We start from the raw sequence: 20,658 nt of genomic DNA on the forward strand, positions 1-20,658 counted from the left end.
CAGGCAAATGGATATTCATAGACCCAAATGAGTTCATGGCGGGGTGTATTTCAACCTGAGCTGAAGGTCTGGGTGACTACAGCCAGAAGATAGGTGACTGCATAAAACCCAGTGCAATACAATGTGCCTGTTTCTTAGTAACATGTAATTTCACTGTGCTGCATAATGATACTTATTCCCTCTATATTCAATAGACAACATAACACAACTCAGCCACAAATAACCCACCTATCTAGTTCTTAAGGTGTTTTACTTTTTAGCAGTGTTTACTAAGACAATTTAATGGAGGAGAGGTGTCCCATTGTGATACAAAAATTCAATTCTCTTAAATACTGCACTTAAAAAAACAATAAACAGTAAAAAACACCTTCCCTAACATGTACACCATCTGATTCCTCATCCAAATATCAGGCGCTGCAGTCGGCTGATCAAGTTGATGTCACAGTACTTGTCTAGGAGGCTGTTGCTTAGCCCAGCTGAAGCCATAACCAGTAAGCAGACCAAGGACAGTTTGCATAATGAAAACCCTGGAAGCCTGAGGAACATAAAATAAATAAACGTGTCACTTGTATATGTATTTCATTTATGAGCAACACACATTTTCATGTGAAATTCTGTATGTCCATGCATGTCATGGTGTTTCCAGCTGCTGTTCACATCTTGAGGTCAATCACCCTACATTCTGTGGGTGTTGCTGGGAGAAAGAGAGATGCAGGTTGGGTATCACCAGTGTAAGTTGCCTCGCGAGCCATTTTCGTCGATTTGCCGAAATCGTGCCGCCGCGTGTGCCATCCCACTGGCGACTTACATTTTCACCGGTGGGATGGCAGGTGATGGCAACTCGGGGAGATTAGTCGCCTGCGAACAGGGAGTTTTGTCGTGGGCGACTAATCTCCCCGTGTGCCAGAGCCCTTAGAGGTTTAGAGCTCAAACATCCGGCATCCTCAGCCCTATAGATAAAATGTTTGCTTTTAAACACATACCCAGTAAATGCTGCCTTCTTATTGCTTATCAGACCTTGTGTGAACTTTGCTCCTTTTTTTGATTACCCCTCACCTCCATATACAGCACACCTTAAAGCTTATTTTATCTGTAAACAATTCCAGAGAGCAAAACACTGACTTTGGGAATATCTATAATATTTAACTTAACAGTTCTTGCTATCTTACAGAAGGTGCCATAGTTCTAATCTCCCAAGTCTATAGTTGAAGCCATTAACTATATAGGCAGTATGCCTGTTTTTTTAAGCTGGCCATACACGAGCAGATCCGCTCGCTTGGCGATGTCGCCAAGCGAGCGGATCTTCCCCCGATATCCCCACCTACGGGTGGGCGATATCGGGGACCATTTAGGTAAAAAAAATAATAATCCGATCGTTTGGCCCTGGGGCCAGACGATCGGATTATGTGGGCGGCAATGGGGCAGTCGGATCGGGGACCGCATCAACGAGCCGATGCGGTCCCCGATCCGACCAGATTTTCTAACCTGGCCGATCGAGATCTGGCCAATTTCAGGCCAGATATCGGTCGGCCAGGCCGATCTGCTCTCCCCATACACGGGCCGATTAGCTGCCGAATCGGTCCAAGGGACCGATATCGGCAGCTATAGTCGGCCCGTGTATGGCCACCTTTATTCTTCAGTTTAGGCATACTGCCTAGGCAGTCAAAGGCTGCAGCACTTATATCTTTATATGCAAAGTGCAATTTCGATCGAACTGCCATATTTTTTCCCATAATGCACAGGGTTTTCATTCCAGAAGTTCAGGATTGTTGCCGTTGCAAGGGGGTGGGGCCAAGGTGTGGCAATTGTGGCCAAGTCATCAAAATCCACTTGTGATGTCTCATACCCCTTCTCTTTAAAGATTGTGAGATGTTTTGAGACGCTCCCTCTTTACCTCTTGTACAGCACTATGGAATACTGTATTAATAAATAATACCATTCTTTCATCCAATCTATTTGTATCACAACATAGTGAAAACTGATGAAATTCCATATGTACAACAGAAAGTTTGTCTACTATTATTATTATTATTAACATGTATCTATAGAGCACCAACATATTCCATAGTGCTGTACAATAAATGTGTGTATACATAGAACATACAAGATTACACACAATTAACGTTACTGCACTCAGGAACCAATGTTTCCTCTAATTTATAGGCAAAATTCTTTGTGTGGATCCATGTCTGATCTGCAGTAGTCTCTTTGCTATAACAGCACATATGGAAATAGGATAATGAGTTTCAACAGAAAAGGTACTGCTTAGCATGGAGCTACAGTGGAAAATGCAGGAGAACATGTACTATTCAGCATGAAAAGAGACATGGAGCTGCAGGACCATGTGTTCTGTTTTGTACATTGAGGTGGGAGAAAAGGTACTGTTTAGCATGGGGAAAGAGACAGAACTAAAGAAGCCCATGTACTGTGAAAATATATGTAGACTGAGTTGGAGATGGAGCTGTACAAGCAGGTGTTCTGTTAGCATGGAGCTAGACAAACAAATGTGGTGGTATACACATGTACTGTACTGCTCAGCATGGAGACAAAGACAGACCTGTGGTAAGTAAATGTAGTATTAAGAGATAGACTTAGAAAAGTGGAAGTACATACATGTACCGCTCAACATGCTGATAGAGATGGAGCTGTAGAAGCAAATATAGTATTTAACATGTAGAGAAACCACAGAAGCATGCGTTCTATTTAACCATGAACTAGAGCTGGAGCTGTAAAAGCACTTTGTTTCAGGCATATAATATTAGGGTCAGGGAAAAACAACTGCAACTTTGCAACTTTGGATTTGCAGAAAAACGCTTGCCGAAAATTCAGCCCTACGCCTGGTGTGGCATCAGCCTTAGAACACGACATGGATGTGCACCTGTGAGTCCCTGCTGGGGTGGGGGCCCCTGATGTTGAAGCCACTGTGGGCCCACAACACCTCAGTCTGACACTGTATAACATGTATGTAGGATAATATACATAATAAGTGATTTTACCTTCCTTTAGCTGATTCCACATAGCCATGAAAGTATAAATGGCGACCATAAATGTATACAAGCCCAAACACTGCTGCTAATCCTGTAATATAAAGGTATAGGTAAACAAAGAGAGTCCTGTATAAACAGGGCTGTATATAGAGACAGGCTCACAATTCCCCCCAAAATTCAAAATTTATAATACAATGTAATGCGTACTTATTACAGTGGATGTGTTTTGGGTAAGGATCCTTCTCTGAGGCACAGGGCCAATAGCCTTTTGCTATTTGCAAAGCTTTTACATAGTACAACAGTGTAACATAGCCTAAGGCTACTGGCCCTTGAGGTCTCCCTGTGACTGCATTTTCTCTGTAGGTGGAGAGAAGCAGATGCGCTCCCCTCAACTCCATGTCTCTGCACTGACAGGTACGGCATCAGCTTGTGTGCAGACACAGCCGGATATAAGAGAGAAAATGCATAGTTTCTCATTAGTTCTCCAGTACCTGCTCCTTTTGTCTGCACACTGGCCAACATCATGCCTGTCAGTGCACTGACACTGAGTGGAGGGGAGCACATCCGCTTCTCTCTTTTTTGATATGAAAGTACCATTATTTATTATCCAGCTACAAGAAAAACATTCCAGTGATTCCATTTCATACAGGCTAAAGGTGACATAGAGGCTTGATTGCTAAAGGAGAGCAATGTGCTAAAAATGAATCCTAGTAAGTGTGTATTGTACCCACAATGCAACATTCTTTCCCTGAATTCCAGCAACGTTACATATTCAGCTGTGTGTAATTCAACTGGCTCAACATCAAGTGCCCATAGGCGCAATATGCAAAGGGAATCCTGTACTGTACTGCCTGCTCAAGCCAAATGACAGGTGCAGGGTTCCCTTTTCAAATGAAATGTAATAGTTCACATTTAAGGCATTAGAAATATTGTTGAAAAACAAATCCAAAATACCTTGATTAAAAAACCACCCAGCAGCCCAAAGATCGACCAAAAATATTGCAGAAAACTCAACACAGTTCTGCCTGGAAAAGAAAAAGTTATGAGAATCTATATTATTCATGTAAGTGTAAATCCTACACTCTATTTAGTGTTTCGTCAGTAAGTCAAGATTGCATTTTAAGAACAGAGATAGTATAGTTAAAGAGCCACATAGGAGGCCTGTAGATGCAACATGCACCATTGTATCTAGAGGGCAAAGGGAAGAATGCTGAGAGGGCCACTTTCAATAATGTCTTGAGCCTTGCAGCAGTGTAATTTAACAACACCTTTCTTTACTGTATGTTTTGGCTACATACTGTAGTGTATCTGTATAAAATATATTATATTCATTTTAGGCTATGGGTTTGCATTTAAATATAAGATTAAAGGCAATTATATTAAATAAAAAAGTTGGCTGTGTTGATAGCATCATACACGTTGTACATGTTCGTTCCGCTGAAGCAGATACAATACAGCTTGTTACAGCTAGCAGGGTCAGCAGAACTTACTGCGCTCTGAACGCTCTCTCAAACTCTGGAGGTCCGGTAACTGCAGGAGGATTGACCTTATGTTTCATTCGATATTTTCCCACCAGTTTGGCAAAGTATGCTGCAACATAGAAGAGATTTAGGAAACTGACATAAGTCCCTTCCTCCTTTGAAAGCAAACCTTATATATATATATATACCCCATATTGTATTATAAGCCAATGGGGAGTTCCATGACCATATAAAAGTACTAGGTTGAATGCCGACTGCTCTTATACAGGTCATGCAGCTCCAAGGTCACGTCTAATATCCTAATATTTTTTAACAGAGGGTATTATATTTATTACAAAACACAAGTTTTAGCAAGTCATGTGAAAGGAATTACATCACTAAGCAACAGTTATCACGATATAGTGTACATGATAGTTATGGCTTTTGTGTAATATATATACATATATATTATTTATTTATTATTTATACAGACTTACCTGATTCCACAAATTGATAAACGATGCAGGCTGAGAATCAGCCCCTATCCTGGCATCTTCCCTGTGCATGCACCTGGAGTCAAGCTCATGGAGCAAATTTCAGCTCCAAAATGCATGAGCATCTGCTCCGTGTGCCAAAACTATTGCTCTGGGTGCTGACGCCAGCATAGGGCTGATTCTCAGTCTGTATTTATCTGAAGGCCAAGAATCAGCCATATATGGCTTTAGCCTTAGGCTTACAGTGTCATGCAATCCTTTTCTCACCTTGTTCCTTGAAGTGAGGGATTATTGCACTTGAAGTGTCTCTACTTTTCATACTTAGTGGTGCACAAAATCTGTATTTAAATGTCCCGACAATGTTTATAGACCTTTTTATATAAGCCCACCTGAATGAGCTCATGTAAAAAAGGGGGATATAGTTTTCATTGAACAGTGTACAACTACATTCTTGACAATTTTGTGCTTCCTACAACAATTTGGGAAAGGCCCTTTTCTTTTTCAATAATGTCTCCATGTACAAAGTGAGGTCAACCCAAGTGCCACTGCAAGTCAGACCTTCTTCCTAGATTTCTGGACAGTGTTGGCCATACAGTTTACCTCTTTAGTTAAGTTAAACGTTCTGATTCACTGACCTAAACTGTGCAAGTTTTTTCTAAAATGTACATGGTTGGGCGTGGCTAGTCTGTGTTGTACTCTGGTTTCATTGCCCCCACCGATTATCATTACGCGGTGGGGGTAATGAACTATCAGTTCGCATCTCACACTCCCCCCGCCGAACTGCGCATGCGCGACAACACAGGGGGGGGTTGGGGTGCGATGCGATAGCACAGGTGCAGAGGCGAGGTGGCCGACCGGGTTGCCTAGGGTGCCTGGTTGGCCCAGCCCGCCCCTGCATGCATGTGTGTGTAGGATGTTTTGTAGTATGGGCCTTCATGTTCTTTTTGTGTGTTTGTATAGGGTGGAGAGTGTCAGAGTGAATTTCCTTTGTGCCCTTGAAAATATATATATACGATATCGGTATATTATATTTTAAAATGACTTAAATAAAGAATTTTGTTTTTTAATTTTTGAAGGCTCCTGCGGTGCCCCTGTGTACTCTTGAACTTCTGGATAATTGGCCATAATCTGGTAGCACCCAGGTCACTTTCATTGTTGCTCAACAAAATAGACAAATCCAGGAGCGCATAAATCAAAAAACAAAAGAAAAGAGAAACAAAAATAGTGTAATAACGTTTGAATAGTGAGGTAATATAAACACCGTTTAGAATTCCCTGTGTTCAATATATTAATATTAACACCACAGTGCAGCGGCGCCACAAAAAGACAGGGGGTGCAATTGCTTAGAAAAGCACAAGCAACCTGCTCCGCTATAGGGCGAAGAAGTGTGGCAAGTTTGGATGTTGTACCCCTAAAACTGTAGGAGGAGTAGCGTTTAGAAAATGGGGGACGCTAAGAAGAAGAAGAAGCGGAAGAATAAGCCAAAGTTGAAGAACAGTATGTGGGGTTTCCAACCCAACATAATTAGAGTCATAGAATGTATCTGCACTCCTTTCTGTGTTCAAAAATGTGTTATTTATTCAGTCAACATTCTGTTGTCTGTAAGTGAGTTGAAACTGTAGCCTGTAAAGTTTGATATCAGTGTTTCACTTCTATTATAATATTTCTAACATTCTGACTGGGCCTGAGCTTACATGGGGCTGCACACAGCCCTGTACATTTCAGTTGAGATGCCAAAGTGGCAGTTGGAAACAGAGGTCTAGAGACAAGCACTTGCGGCAGTTGGTTTCAGTACTTGGTTTGTCTCAGACCAGAGTGCATCTCTTGGCGATTCCTGGATCTTCCAAGCGATTTCAGAGTGAGAAAAAGCGATTTTTTTTTGCAGCGGAAAGCAAATTCACCAACTTTGGTTGAGGAATTGCTTTTGAAGAAAGAAGAATATTTCTACAGAATACAGAAGAAGAAAATCAAAAGTCCATTCTTTGAGACTTTATTGATACCATCAAGATGAAGAGAAGGATCGACGACGTGAGCAGCAGCGAGCAAAAAAGTGGGCGAAAAAGGAAGAAAAAGAGAAGAATACACAAGCGCAGCTCCAGTGAGGAAAAACAAATGGAGGGAAGGAAAAGACCCAGAGAGAGTGAGAACAGCGCTACATCAGAACGTAAGTAGAACCTGGTCATTTAATATTTACTCATCAACTGCCATTCTTCTACTGTCTCTACCTAAATGTATGTCTATAGATGTGTGATAGTATATATTTACCTGTCTTTGTCTGTTAATCTATATCAATATATATATTTGGATTTGTGTAACTATCTTTAGCTGTCTGTATCAACTGTCAGAATTTATATGTCTGTTTGTCTATCTATCTATCTCTCTATCTATCGTCTAGCACAGTGTTTTTCAACCTTTTTTGGGCAAAGGCACACTTGTTTTATGAAAAAAATCACGAGGCACACCACCATTAGAAAATGTTAAAAAATTTAACTCTGTGCCCAGCAGCAGTGCCCCCCTAGTACATTGGTGCCCAGCAGCAGTGCCCCCCTAGTACATTGGTGCCAAGAGCAGTGCCCCCCTAGTACATTGGTGCCCAGCAGCAGTGCCCCCCTAGTACATTGGTGCCAAGAGCAGTGCCCCCCTAGTACATTGGTGCCCTGCCTACGGCACACCAGGCAACATCTCGCGGCACACTAGTGTGCCGCGGAACAGTGGTTGAAAAACGCTGGTCTAGCATCTATCTGTCTATCTCTTTTTAGGAGCAGCTGTTCCTTAGACAATTATTACAACCTAGTATTAAGATTTTCAGCACAGCTGCATAGGGCCCTCTCCCTAACTACATTGCTTTAAATAAAAAACAGGGCTTCATCATCTTCATCTTCTGGTTTTAGTGGTGTGCCCCCAGAAGCATGTACACTTAAAACTAAATACAGATCAGCTTCAGTATGCATACTCCTGGCTGAATGTGATGTGGCTGAAGATGGAGGCCACCAATGTCACTGCGCAACTGAACCTGGGATTCTTTAGTGCCACCAATGTGGACAGGCAAGGGGCAGGGGGCTCTATGCAGCTGTGCTAAGTCTAAACCAGGGAAAGGGAAGTATAGTTTTCTTCAAATGGTAGCATGCAGAAAGAAAAAATCATTCCTGTTGTGCTTTTTCTATTTTAATTTTTTTTAAATGTGTCTACATCTTTTTTCTCAGGAGGAAGTGAATTGAAGAGGCCCTGTGTGGAAGAACTTCCTCTCCCAGTAGCAATCAGCAACTGCACCATCCATGCTGAGCTTGGGAGTGGAACATACGGCAGAGTAAGTGCTGGGCTTCTGGGGAATGATACTTGTGTTTTATTATTTAGCACTAGGGGATATAAGAAACAGATAATTCCATGAATATTTACCGAGACATTAACAAACTGAACTCTTGAGGTAAATGAGGCCCTTTTTGGAATATAAATGGCTTTTTACTTATTATGCTTTTTGGTGTAAATGTATCTGTAGTGACTTGGGATGAATACTTTATGTTTATTACAAACAGGTAGAATGAGGCAAAATTTGAGGCTCTGTGTCACTGTGCTGGCTTTTGGGGCAGCACCAAAAAGATAACTTAGGGTGGCATTAAGGTAAATCCAGCGCTTAACCATACTGTAGAAGTGACTTTCTAACATTTTATATCTGTTTCTGCCATGTCTTAGGTTTGGTTGGTATCTATACAAGATAAGATCCAGCATATGGCCATCAAGGTCATTAAGAAGAACAACGACACCAACATATCCAACATCATCACAGAGGCACGGGTATTGAAGACAGCAGCTGGATGCCCGTACCTTTGCTCTGCCTATGGTTCTTTCCAAACACAGGTACAAGAGAGTGTTACTAACTTAATGGGCTAGTTCATATTAACTACCTTACGTTTTAGCATGGTATGAAATGTCCTATACAATGAAAACCTAAATCACTGGGGTGGGGGGTACCAACTTTGTTGGCAAGTTTTGCCCCCGGCCTGGGGTTCCCATTTGGAAATTTCTAAAGCTGCCATTTGTGCAGTTTCTCCCTGGTATCCCTTATGAATAAACAGACTTGTGTTTGTAAAGTAGTGTAATATCAGAAAACTGTGGGTTTGTCTGAATTCTGCAGTGGAATATCTGGGATATCATAGTTGCAACCTTATTCAAGAGTATCATTGTTATACTAAAGGCCCAATCAATAACAATGAAACAAGGATTTTATAAACTGCACTAATTTCCAGCATCTAGAAAGCATGGGTGAGAGTATGTTTATTATAAATATATATTCATGCGGTTTTAGAGTGGTGTGACATAAAGGCCTAGGGCAGCACAAGCTAAAATATACCCCCAGGTGCAGGATAAGTAAGGGCATAAAGCAGCTAAAGCCAAAATACATCCTTGGGTGCAGGATGCAAAAAAGTAGATGGTACCTGAGAATGCAGAATTAGTGCAGAATGAATAATGGCCTAGGGCAGTTCAGATTAAAATACACCCCTGAGTTTAATTTGTCCTTAAATATAAAATCAATACTTTCTGTGCAAAATCACTTGTAATAACGTGCTTTTGGCTATCTGTGCCTGTGATTTAGTTCTTCTCTTATCTCTTGTTTCTTTAATCAGGGGCATGTTCTGCATGCTATGGAGTATATCAGCGGAGGGACCCTATGGAGTGTCATCAAGAACAGCGTCCGACTGGAGATGGACTTAGTAAGGTAAGTGACTGCATGAATGTTTCAGGTAACAGAGCAAGAACTGGACTAGAGTACCTCATTGCTTATAGTTTCAAGCAAAAGTAAGAATAAAGAGTCCAGCATTCTGTATTTTCAGCTGACTGGCTTCCATCTTTTGTTTGTAAAGCAAAAGGGAGTCTATGTAGTCACTCAAGTAATATTCCTTGTTTCTGTATATCTAATACACCAGCTAATAATAACTTTGCTGTCATGTAGCTCCACCTTCCATTGCAATAAATCCCCTGTCCCTACTGCGCAATAACTTCACAAATACTTCACAAGAAATAATTATTGTGTGTGTAAAAGGACATAAAGCTTATGTTGCTGTATCGTGCATACATAACACCTTAACATTTGTAATTACATTGGAAACTGTATGGTCTAATGGAGCTGGTACAATAAACAATGCTACTGGGGTCCATTGTGGCACAGAGCAAACAAAGGGGCAATTTACACTTTGCCCAATACTAATTTGCTGGAATGGAAAGCAAAGAGTGTCTCACTCTGTATGCAGTGCTATGTGTGTTATAGCAGAGATGCAAAGGCAGGGAACTAGGGGGCACATGGGCACCACTTTGAAATCATTCAGAATTCTACAAATTAAAGGACAAGGCACAACCCCTAAGTGCACTAAGCTGTGATCATATGCATTCCTACAGTTTGCCTAGCCCAGACTGTAAGCAGAGTTACAATATTAAATAATACATATTATAGTATAGACATAGCAAAGAAATTTGTTCACTATGGAAATGTTAAATAATATTTTTTCCCCAAAGATTCTACGCAGCAGAGCTGGTGTGCGGCCTGCAGTTTCTACATTCAAATGGGATTATCCACCGGTATGTAAGATTTATAAAAATCCTATATATTATCCTTCTGTTCACATCCCTTCTTGCCCTCCAGTTATAAAATGGTACTGGCTGATTCCCAACATTTAAATTTACATTCCCCCCTACTTACAAACTCTATCTCAATTCTATTGGCATTTTCTTAACCATAATCTCTACCTTGCAGGGATCTTAAACCAGCTAATGTCCTAGTAACCAATGAGGGACATATAAAGATCGCTGATTTTGGCTTGGCAGCTGAGGGAGTCTTTGGCAATAAAAAGGTCAGAGGTAGAAAAGGAACACCTGCCTTTATGGCCCCAGAGGTATGTGACTGTGATGTAATTTAAATGTTTATAACATAGAAGTACTAATGTCTGTAAATATTTTCTTGTGCTTATATGTATGTCATGAAGTTTTCGGGCATGCCCCAGTGATAACATTTGCGTACCTTTTACCCCAGGCTAGGGCAACAATCCTTTAAAAAAAACACCTCTCTGACAGGGATGACTCTGTTATTGTGCTGCCCTAAGGGGCTTTTAAAAGTCTGAAGGTGCAATGGCTCCCTGTGCACTAAAATAGCCAAATCTATAACCAGAATTTTGACTCTCACCTTGCAAGAGCTCACTCCTCTCTGGGTACTTTCCTACAGGGACCATTTTAACAGTTCCCAGGTAATCCTTGTTCTACTCAGGGTGGGGCGCATGTGCAGTATAGTAATTGTTGGGCGCTTACTGTACTATACATGTTTCAAGCTTCAATCAGCTTTAGTCAAAGGGACTAAGGTGCTCTTCGGTTAAATGCAAGAGATTTTGACCCATGGGGGTTGGCACCTCTCCTGTGATTTTAGCTTTCAAACTCCTTTTAGCATACCATAAATACCCTTAGGGTAGTGTAGAAGCAGAGGTGTACTATGTATACAGCAGGGGGGCTTGGAGGGGGGCAGGTCTCCCCCTGGAGGAATTTTCTGCATGGGGGCCTGGAGTGACCAAGTTATACCGCTGTGTGTAGAAGGGCAAGAGAAAATGATATTTTTCAGCTTTACTGGATAATTATACATTTCTACTATTTGATATTTGACATATTTTTTTTACCAATACTGCAGCCATTTTAGGGCACAGAGTTTGCAATTTGTTCAAAAGAAGAGTCACAGAACCCCCATAGATTCAGTTAAACACACGCAGTTTTTTAATACAGATCTGTTCGTTCAATTCTAGATGCTAAATAAGAAGAAATATAACGCAGGAATAGACTGGTGGTCATTAGGGATCACCATATGTAGAATGGCCTCCGGGACCTTACCATTCAAGCAGGGCAAGGCAGAATGCGGTTCACCTATTGTACATGCAGAGCCTTGCATTCCAGAATGGTTTAGCGCAGAACTGCAAGATCTCCTGCAAAGGGTGAGTACAGGAATTTATGGAATGGATGCCACTAGTTCTATTATAATATAAGTATTCCCAAAGGTGCAACATTGTTCCTAGAAATCTAGCAGTAGTACTAACTGGGCTTGTTCTTGTTTGCTGAATAGTGTATAGGCAATTGGACTGGATCCCTGTGCCATGAGGCTATTACTGGCAGGTGTGTAGCTTCAGCTTGGCAATATATATATATCTGATAATGTCTTTTTCCTTTAGCTCCTGGAGAAGGATCCAAAGGAACGGCTAGGCTTGAATGGAACCATTCGGGAGCACCCATTTTTTAACACCATTGATTGGGTGCAACTAGAAAGCCAGAATGTACCACCTCCTTCCCAGCCAGTAGCAGTAAGTACATGACTGCAGCATCTAATTAGATACCACTACTGTATATTTAGAGCCCACAGTGTACTCAATAGGATCTATTATCCAAACCCCCCAGATAACTTTTTAATACCATTCACTTCAGTGTTTTGTATAAATACTCAATTTTTACCCAATTTATTGTTCCTTTGTAGTAAGAAAACAATGTAAGTTAATCAACTGACAATAAACCCATGTTAATGTAAATTTTATTTTTAAATTACTTACTGTGATTTGGTAGACTATATAGTGCTGTTTGGTGCTGCTTATTATAAGTTATTTGGAAAACTCTAGATATAAGAGTTTCCAGAGTAATATTGCTAAACAAGAAGGTGCATCTTCACTTCATAGAAAATGTCAAATGAGAAACAAGGCACCCAGCACCTTTTGGAACCACAGAATCTCCATAGGTCAACAGAATGGACAGGGCTAGGCCTGGGTGGGAATGAACTCACAAAGATTACCAAATCAATGTGTACAATGTGTACTTAATATTTTGTTTTTGACTAATACCTAAACGTTTGTTGATTATTATATTCTCTGTACTGAAAAAATGTCATATAAAGAGTTAATTTATGTTTTGTTTTACTGCAGCTGTCATCGGTGGATTTCAGCAAGACATGTGAGAAACCACCATCATTCTTGGAGTCCCTGAAACACAATATCAGTTCAGGTGATGTATCCCTGCAAGATATGTCATGTCTGGAGTCCTTTTTACAGTGCCAAGCTGTTTCTAGACCTTCAGACACTAATGGCATTCTTAGGCCCCACCATCAGCCCAATACCACCATAACCAGCAGGCCCCATAATCAGCTGGGTTTGGTTCTGCTGCCCTCTCCAAGAAGTCTTAACTTCTGGTGTCTTATCATCACAATTGCCATCATTATACTGGCCTACCGGCGGTACCATCGGTTGCCATGTTCCTAATTTCTGGCCCTTGATATCAGCTTCTACCTTTGGCCTTTTTTTATCATCTTCTCCCTCTGCTAACCCTCACCACTAGGCCTTGCAATCCTTAAAGGCTCTTAAAGTCACCAGGAGTGGATATTTTGCGCCTGGAGCAAATTTATCAACTTTCCTCATGAAAGGAGGAGTCCCCCTGTTTGCACCACACATTACACACTAATATTGTCCCCACATTTTAGTCTAAGAACAGTTCCTTTATTTATATCTATCATGTTTGGTGAAAAGATGTAACTAAAGTACTAAATATACATTTATTTACATCAAAGTAGCATATAATTGTATAGGCTAGTATTTAGAAATAGATAGAAAGTAAAACATTAAACAGGACACTAGAATACAGGCTACCAACACTACTACACATAATACATCACTGATCCAGGGACTTGTCCGACTGCCATATTGGAGTCAGGAAGGAATTTTTTCCCCTTCTGAAGCACACTGGACACAGCTTCAGAAGGTTTTTTTGCCTTCCTCTGGATCAAGATAAATAGGAATCTTATGAATAAATAGTTGAACTTAAATATGAACTTAAATACTAAATTACTAAATAGAAAATAAGATGCCAGCAATTAAGATGGTAGAAGATAAGGATATTAAATGTTCAGTTCAGTGTTCCCCTATTACTGTTATGGCACCACCCTCATTTATTGCCAGTTTAATTCTTTGAACAAATGAGCCTTAAATTCAGGCAAATAAAAGAAATAACTAAAAATCTGAGTAAATAAATAAAATGTCAGACCTTTTATAACATCAACCTGTATATAATGTCAGCTATTTTATTTATATTTAAGGGACACGGTGTAGATTAAATAGAATAACATAGCTATGGATATCTAAAGTAATATGACAAAGGACAAAAATATATTTAAATGATAACATATGGAAGAAAAGAATAATGTTATATACAGTAGCTTAGTGTTAACTAAAAACCCTAACTAGAAGAATACTGTAAGGAAAACTGATAAAGGGATTGGTTGCTGTTAGAAGTCACCTACATTCTAAGGCTTTTGTCACACATTGAGTTTCACTGATGCGCCCACCTCTGCGCTGTATGTGCCTGTCACTATGGACCCAGTGGATTTCAGTCAGAAAATACACACTTTTCTGGCCAAAATCTGCTCTGTGTGAACGCACCTGTCAGTGCTCACAGATACAGTTCAGAGGGGGGCAATCTGGTTTTTACACTAATGGAGAAAGCGCAATGTGCGATAAAGGTCTAATGCATATTGAATTGGGCTGGCTTCTATAGTCCAAATATTTAGAGTCATATCTGGCTAAAAACCCAGACTCCCTCTCAGGATAAGGCAGGAGAAGTTGGCAAAAAACTTAGGACCAGCAATAAAGTAGTGGACTATAAAGTGCAGAACAGAAATAACTAAACTTGACTGATTTAAATGGAAAATTAGCAGCCATATTAGTGCACAGGTGAAAGGTTAGTATTTGTAGATACTTTTTTGTAAATATATAATTTTGTATTAAACTTTTAAAATAGGAATTAAAGAAAGTACATGTTTAATAGAAAGAATATTATAACGTCACAGAAAATGTATATCAAAAACATCTGTGCTGAGATAAATAAAGACAAATAGAGAATTTAAATTATTACTTACTGTCTGACTCTTTTGTTGTATCGCTATTATATTGTATTTACTGTATTATCTTATTCCATTAAGCATAAAGGAGGGACAATTTAGATCCCAATGAGGAGGCCCTTGTGGCCCAGGGTTTGCAAATCTTGAGGAATTTATCTCTGTGGAATGAAAGGCATTTTCTCTTTTCCTCAGTTTGATATACTTCTTTCCTGTTGGCCAGAAATCCTGTTGTTATAGTATTATAGTCAGACCACTTTGGACAACAACTCCACTGAGTTATACCCTAGTCATTTTGTTGCCCTCCTACATATGAGGGCATAGACTTTTGTTGCCCTCCTACATATGAAGCATAGACTTGTACGACTATACGATTATATGGGTGCGTATATGGCCAGCTTTAGGCAATGTATGGTTTGTATTTGAGCAACATAATGCAGAATTGCTTAAATACATATAAACTTGTGTATTAAAACAGTCAAAACTTTGCCTGGTTCATTAACCAAAAGAGACCAATCTAACATTTACTTTCAATATTTTAATTGCTCCATGCATCATCATCAGAATAATTTTTATATACAGCACCAGCATATTATGCAGTCCATTACATTAATTTATAACAAACAAGGGTTTTGCAATAATTTGATAAATAGTTGTTGTCCTTTAGCTGCTCTGGAATATTTAAACAGGACAATCATTTTCCACATTCCTTTGGGATTATTAGAAGCCTATTTATCAAATTGTGAACTCACATAAACTGCTGAGAGTTTTCTGATTAAAAAAAATTTGAATGATGATGTATTTATTAATAGTCACAATAATATTTATCTTAATATTCAAGTTTCATTTGCCTGCCTATTTTTGTCCATTTCTTAACTTGCCATGGAAGAGCACTTAACACTTTTCATGGGGGACACAATCAAATACAATAACTAGAAAGGGAAGTTTGAGAACAAACTTCATGTTGGATTGAAAAGTGTGAAGTCACTGAATGAAATCTGATCTGTTGTTGGCTCCGCCCACTTTTTCTAACCTTGGACCACAGTTATATAGTAAAACCACTGAGAAAAGTTTGGGGACCCTGGTTTTAATAGTGTCTGAATGGCAGCAATTTAAATTTCCCCACTGAAAGTCAACAAGTAACATCTGATTGGCGGTTGGTGGCTCCACCCCCTTTTTCTAACCTGGAACTGCAGTTACCCAGTGACTAACTCTGCAAAGTTTTTCTATCTTTGAGTATGTAGTCACCCAGTGACTGAATGTGCAAAGTTTGGGAACCCTGGCACCTAACCAATAAAATTCAATAGGTGAAATCTGATTGGCTGTTGGTGGCTCCGCCCACTTTTTCAAAACTAAAACTGCAGTCCCCTAGTGACCAATTGTGAAAAGTTTGGGGACCCTGGTGTTAATCCTCTGAGAATGGCAGCAGGTTGAATTTTCCCATTAAAAGTCAATAGGTAAAATCTGATTGGCTGTTGGTGGCTCCTCCCACTTAAAAAAAATACAAAAAACCTTAAATGCGTAGTCACCCAGTGACTGACTATGCAAAGTTTGGGAACCCTGGCAACAAACCAATAAAAATCAATAGGTGAAATCTGATTGGCTGTTGGTGGCTCTGCCCACTTTTCAAAAGTAAAACTGCAGTTCCCTAGTGACCAACTGTGAAAAGTTTGGGGACCCTGGAGTTAATACTGTGAGAATGGCAGCAGGTTGGATTTCCCCATTGAAAGTCAATAGGTAAACTCTGATTGGCTGTTGGTGGCTCCACCCATCTTTTCTTACCTTGAACCACAGTTACCTGGTGCCTAACCCTGCAAAGTTTGGGGTCCCGGTGTTATTACTGTGAGAATGGCAGCAGGTTGGATTTCCGCTAAATCAATAGGTAAAATCTGATTGACTGTTCACAGCTCCGCCCACTTTTGGGCACCCAACAATCATCATATTTTCATTCAGGCTGAACCCATGACTGTGTGATTCAAGTTTGGGGAGTGCAGCCTAAAAGCTGTAAGTTTGGCAGCAGTTTCAATTTCCCCATTAAAGTCAATTGGTGAAATTTGATTGGCTGTTGTTGTCCCCTCCCACTTTGGGGTCATCCAACAAATGTCGCTGTTTCATTCGTGGTGACCCCATTATTATGTTATTCAAGTTTGGGGGGTGTAGCTTCAAAGCTGTAAGAGTGGCAGCAGTTTGAAAATCTTCCCTGTCAAAGTCAATGGGAAAATTGGGGGGTTCGGAGCGGCGCCACAAAAAGACGGGGGGCACAATCGCTTAGAAAAGCACAAGCAACCTGCTCCGCTATAGGGCGAAGATGTGTGGGGAGTTTGGGTGTTGTACCCCTAAAACTGTAGGAGTAGCGTTTAGAAAATGGGGGGCGTTAAGAAGAAGAAGAAGCGGAAGAAGAAGCCAAAGTGGAAGAACAGTATGTTGGGGTTTTCAACCCAACATAATAAAGAATACAGCAGGGCTGTCCTACTAATAAAGTTACAGATATTCTATGCACATACTGCATGGCAGAACACACAAGTTCTGTGCAAGTAATAGCCTATGTAACTTTAAGGGGAGATTTATCCAAATCCATAAAAGTTTCTTGTTTTTACTCGGTTCATCTGAGTTGCGAGAATTCGTGACACGTATTTTTGGGCTGTATTGATAAATAGTTTATTTCTCATTATTATTATTTTTTGCCTCAAAGTTTTTGAGCACAAAGACACCCAAGGTGGGTGACATATTATTAGCTTCTACTGAATAGATTTACTAAACCATCTTAAGAGTAGAACTCTACTATAAAATATAGGTTGGTGAGACCCATTGCATAGAATTCATTTCTAAACTCCTAAGTGTTGTATGGGTTTCTGTGGTGCCTTCCTGTCTCCTGCTTTCAAATACAGGTTTCTTCTGGGTCCGCTTTCCCTCCTATGTGTAAGGGCTCTCAGCCTCCTCAGGACTAAACTGTTATATCCCACAATCCTTACACACAAGCTGGGCCCTTACAATTTTTGGAGGAAGAATATGCTGACAGCTTGGCACTTTACAGCAGTTGGGAGCAAGAGATTCTAAAACAGTAACAAGCGAACATACCAATAAAATCTGATGGTTAGGCCCAAGGTTCTAACACTCAGATTAATCCGATATTGCCCCACAGATCCCCCCGTTTGGAGAGCGGCAATGTATGGCCAACTAATATCAACTGGTATCATTTAGTTTCTTCTTATGGGATCCATAGAAGCAATGACCCAGTCTAACTCCTCAGGGAAACCTTGGCAGGTTATTCTACAAAAAGCCCAAGGTTTTGTACTAGTAATTCACCTACATGGTACTACTAAACTTATAACTGGCTAAAGCTTTATTCAGTGGACCCTAAATCTATGCTTACTCCTCACTGGTGATTCCAGTTCCATGCTCTACATCTGCAAGCATTTAATGAATACTCTCCACCTCTATCTAGCCATTAGCAAAAGTCTTCATTTCTCCATATGTTCTACACTAGTAACAAGCCACCCAGCTGCCTTGCCCTGTTGCCAACAAAATTTCTTCAAGCTGCCTGGGGGTATTTATCCTACAACATAGAAAGGAAGGATTTGAGTGCTGTTTGTGCGTGGATGCACAGCGGCAGCCAAAGGCAAGCTGACACTAAGAGCAGTACAGCTGTATGTGTGTACGCACATACGCACAAAGGGTTGGACATTTTAGAGGTTTTTTCAAATTTTAAGATTAAAGAATGATTTCCTTCATTATTTCTTATCATGTGGCAGTTTTGGACAACTGTGGCACAATTGTAGTAGCGTAGGCCGGGATCCCCAACTTTTTTTCCTGTGAGCCACTTTAAAATGTAAAGATTTTGGGAGCAATACAAGCATAAAAAGTTTCTTGGGTGCCAAATAAGGGCTGTGATTGCCTATCTAGTAGCCACTATGTGGACTGGCAGCCTACAGAAGGTCCTGTTTGGCATAATACTGGGTTGTTATGCCTTCAAGCCAGGAATTCAAAAATGGGCACCTGTTTTGAGGCCACTGGGAGCAACGTCTGAGGGAGCGTGGAGCAGTATGTTGCTCACGAGCCACTGGTTGGGGATCACTTGTGTAGGGGAATATTTATACTGGCATACTTTATTGTGTATTTAATTAAAGATTCAACCCAGTTGTGGTATTTACTGCCCTGTTTAAGTGGACATGTCCCCAGTGATAACTGGATCACTAGAACATTAGGGTGTGTCCCTACTGGCTCCTTGCTCTGGGATTATAAACAGTAAGAGTCCTGTGGTAAGTGATCACAGTGTGGCAATGACTATTTAGGCAAGGCTTTGGGGTATATTTATGAAAGGGTTAACATAAGCATTTTCACTCTTTAATAAATATTCCCCTTGAATTGGAGGTTAAGTTAAAAATACCCTCCTAGAAATGAGACAAGTTTGTCAGAGCTGCAGTAGGTAACAATCGGGTTACAGGGTGCTGTGTGATTATGGGGAACTTTCAAACAATAACTCATTCCCAGAATCATTGATGGAATTCCCTGACACTTGAATTTCAAAGTGCACAGTAGGCGACTGTATAATTCAGTACAGTAACACTCCCTGTTATTGTAGGCTCTGCCAGCAGTTTCATTGACTCTTCATTCAAAACATTTTCCCCATCGCTGTCCACTATACTGTATTTTATCAAGCCATTAATCTGTGTTCTGATAGTAAATGTATTATTATTATTATTATTATTTATATAGCGCCATTAATTTACGCAGCGCTTTACAGAATAGAGGGGTACAAAAGACAGAACAGTTAACATGTACATACAGTATAAACAATTGCAGTTACATTGGATGAGGATCGGAGACACTAGGGGGAGGGCCCTGCTACCAAGAGCTTACATTCTAAAAGGGAGGGCTGAGACATAAGGTCAGGGTAACTAGCATGGCGTTAGAGTTCATGTAGGTGTGTAAAGTGACATTAAGTGCGGAGTGAGAGGTGAAAACCAGTGGTTAGTTAATGTTTGAGGGAAGATAAGGGGTGCTCAGTGGGTAACCGCATTTCTGAGGGTTTAGGTTATAGGCTTGAGTGAAAAGGTGAGTTTTAAGAGACCGTTTAAAGGCTTGGAGAGTCTGGCAGTGCCTAATGGGACGGGGAAGAGCGTTCCAGAGGATGGGTGCAGCGCGTGAGAAGTCATGGATGCAAGAGTGAGAGGAGGTGATGAGTGAGGAGGAGAGAAGGAGGTCGTGTTTAGAGCGAAGGTTACGTCTGAATGACTGTGTTACTGTTATGTATGAATGACTGTGCTACTGTTATGTATGAATGACTGTGTTACTGTTATGTATGAATGACTGTGCTACTTTGTTGATAATTTGTAACTCCCAACACCTTTTACTAAACTACACTAGATTTCCAGAAAAGTAGTGTTACATGGTCCCTTCTCTGCATATTGTACAGGGAGAGAGACCATCTATACATACTCATAGTTAAGGTAAAGTAAACGACTGCAGGATCTCTGTAGGTCGTTTCTAGGTGTAGCTTTAAATCCTGTATTCACGGTTTCTGTATAAAGGCCAGTTGGCACCTTACCTTGCTGGCAGGCAGAAATGAAAGACACCGTAGCGAGTAGGACAATATCCGCAGACATGTTTTGGCAGGAGTGAGAAAGAGTGAGAGAGTCAGAGAGAAGGGCTGTGCAAAGGGTAAGCACACCCACCACATACTTTAACTGTCGGTGTGCTGCTACAGTCTGCACTTACGCTATCTATATTACTAGTTGCATTCAGGTATGTGAGTGTATGTGCATTTACATTTTTTTTTTGGCAGTTCAGATAGTGTTTATGCTGCTTTTCTGCATAACCCC

At 40.5% G+C, this 20,658-nt stretch overlaps 1 protein-coding gene across 1 annotated transcript; it reads right to left on the reverse strand.

Annotated features, from left to right (window-relative positions):
* Window positions 1–166: 166 nt before the first annotated feature.
* Window positions 167–20,492, reverse strand: mgst2 (microsomal glutathione S-transferase 2). Its single transcript, XM_004911122.4, has 5 exons — window positions 20,385–20,492; window positions 4,478–4,577; window positions 3,942–4,012; window positions 2,997–3,078; window positions 167–535 (listed from the first exon to the last, which is right to left on the reverse strand). The coding sequence occupies exons 1-5, from the start codon at window positions 20,440–20,442 to the stop codon at window positions 397–399; spliced, it is 450 nt and encodes a 149-aa protein (XP_004911179.1). The 5' UTR covers window positions 20,443–20,492; the 3' UTR covers window positions 167–396.
* Between the last annotated feature and the right edge of the window lie 166 nt (window positions 20,493–20,658).

The sequence above is a fragment of the Xenopus tropicalis genome, chromosome 1, assembly GCF_000004195.4.
Source record: "Xenopus tropicalis strain Nigerian chromosome 1, UCB_Xtro_10.0, whole genome shotgun sequence".
NCBI classification, from domain to species: Eukaryota; Metazoa; Chordata; class Amphibia; order Anura; family Pipidae; genus Xenopus; species Xenopus tropicalis.

What these genes read in the sequence shown, in the direction of transcription:
- mgst2 (XM_004911122.4), bottom strand. Translation starts at nt 20,442, where the DNA reads ATGTCTGCGGATATTGTCCTACTCGCTACGGTGTCTTTCATTTCTGCC. An exon ending in CATTTCTGCCTGCCAGCAAG is followed by an intron (nt 4,578 to 20,384) that starts GTAAGGTGCCAA and finishes TCTATGTTGCAG; the next exon opens with CATACTTTGCCAAACTGGTG. An exon ending in GAGAGAGCGTTCAGAGCGCA is followed by an intron (nt 4,013 to 4,477) that starts GTAAGTTCTGCT and finishes TTTCTTTTCCAG; the next exon opens with GCAGAACTGTGTTGAGTTTT.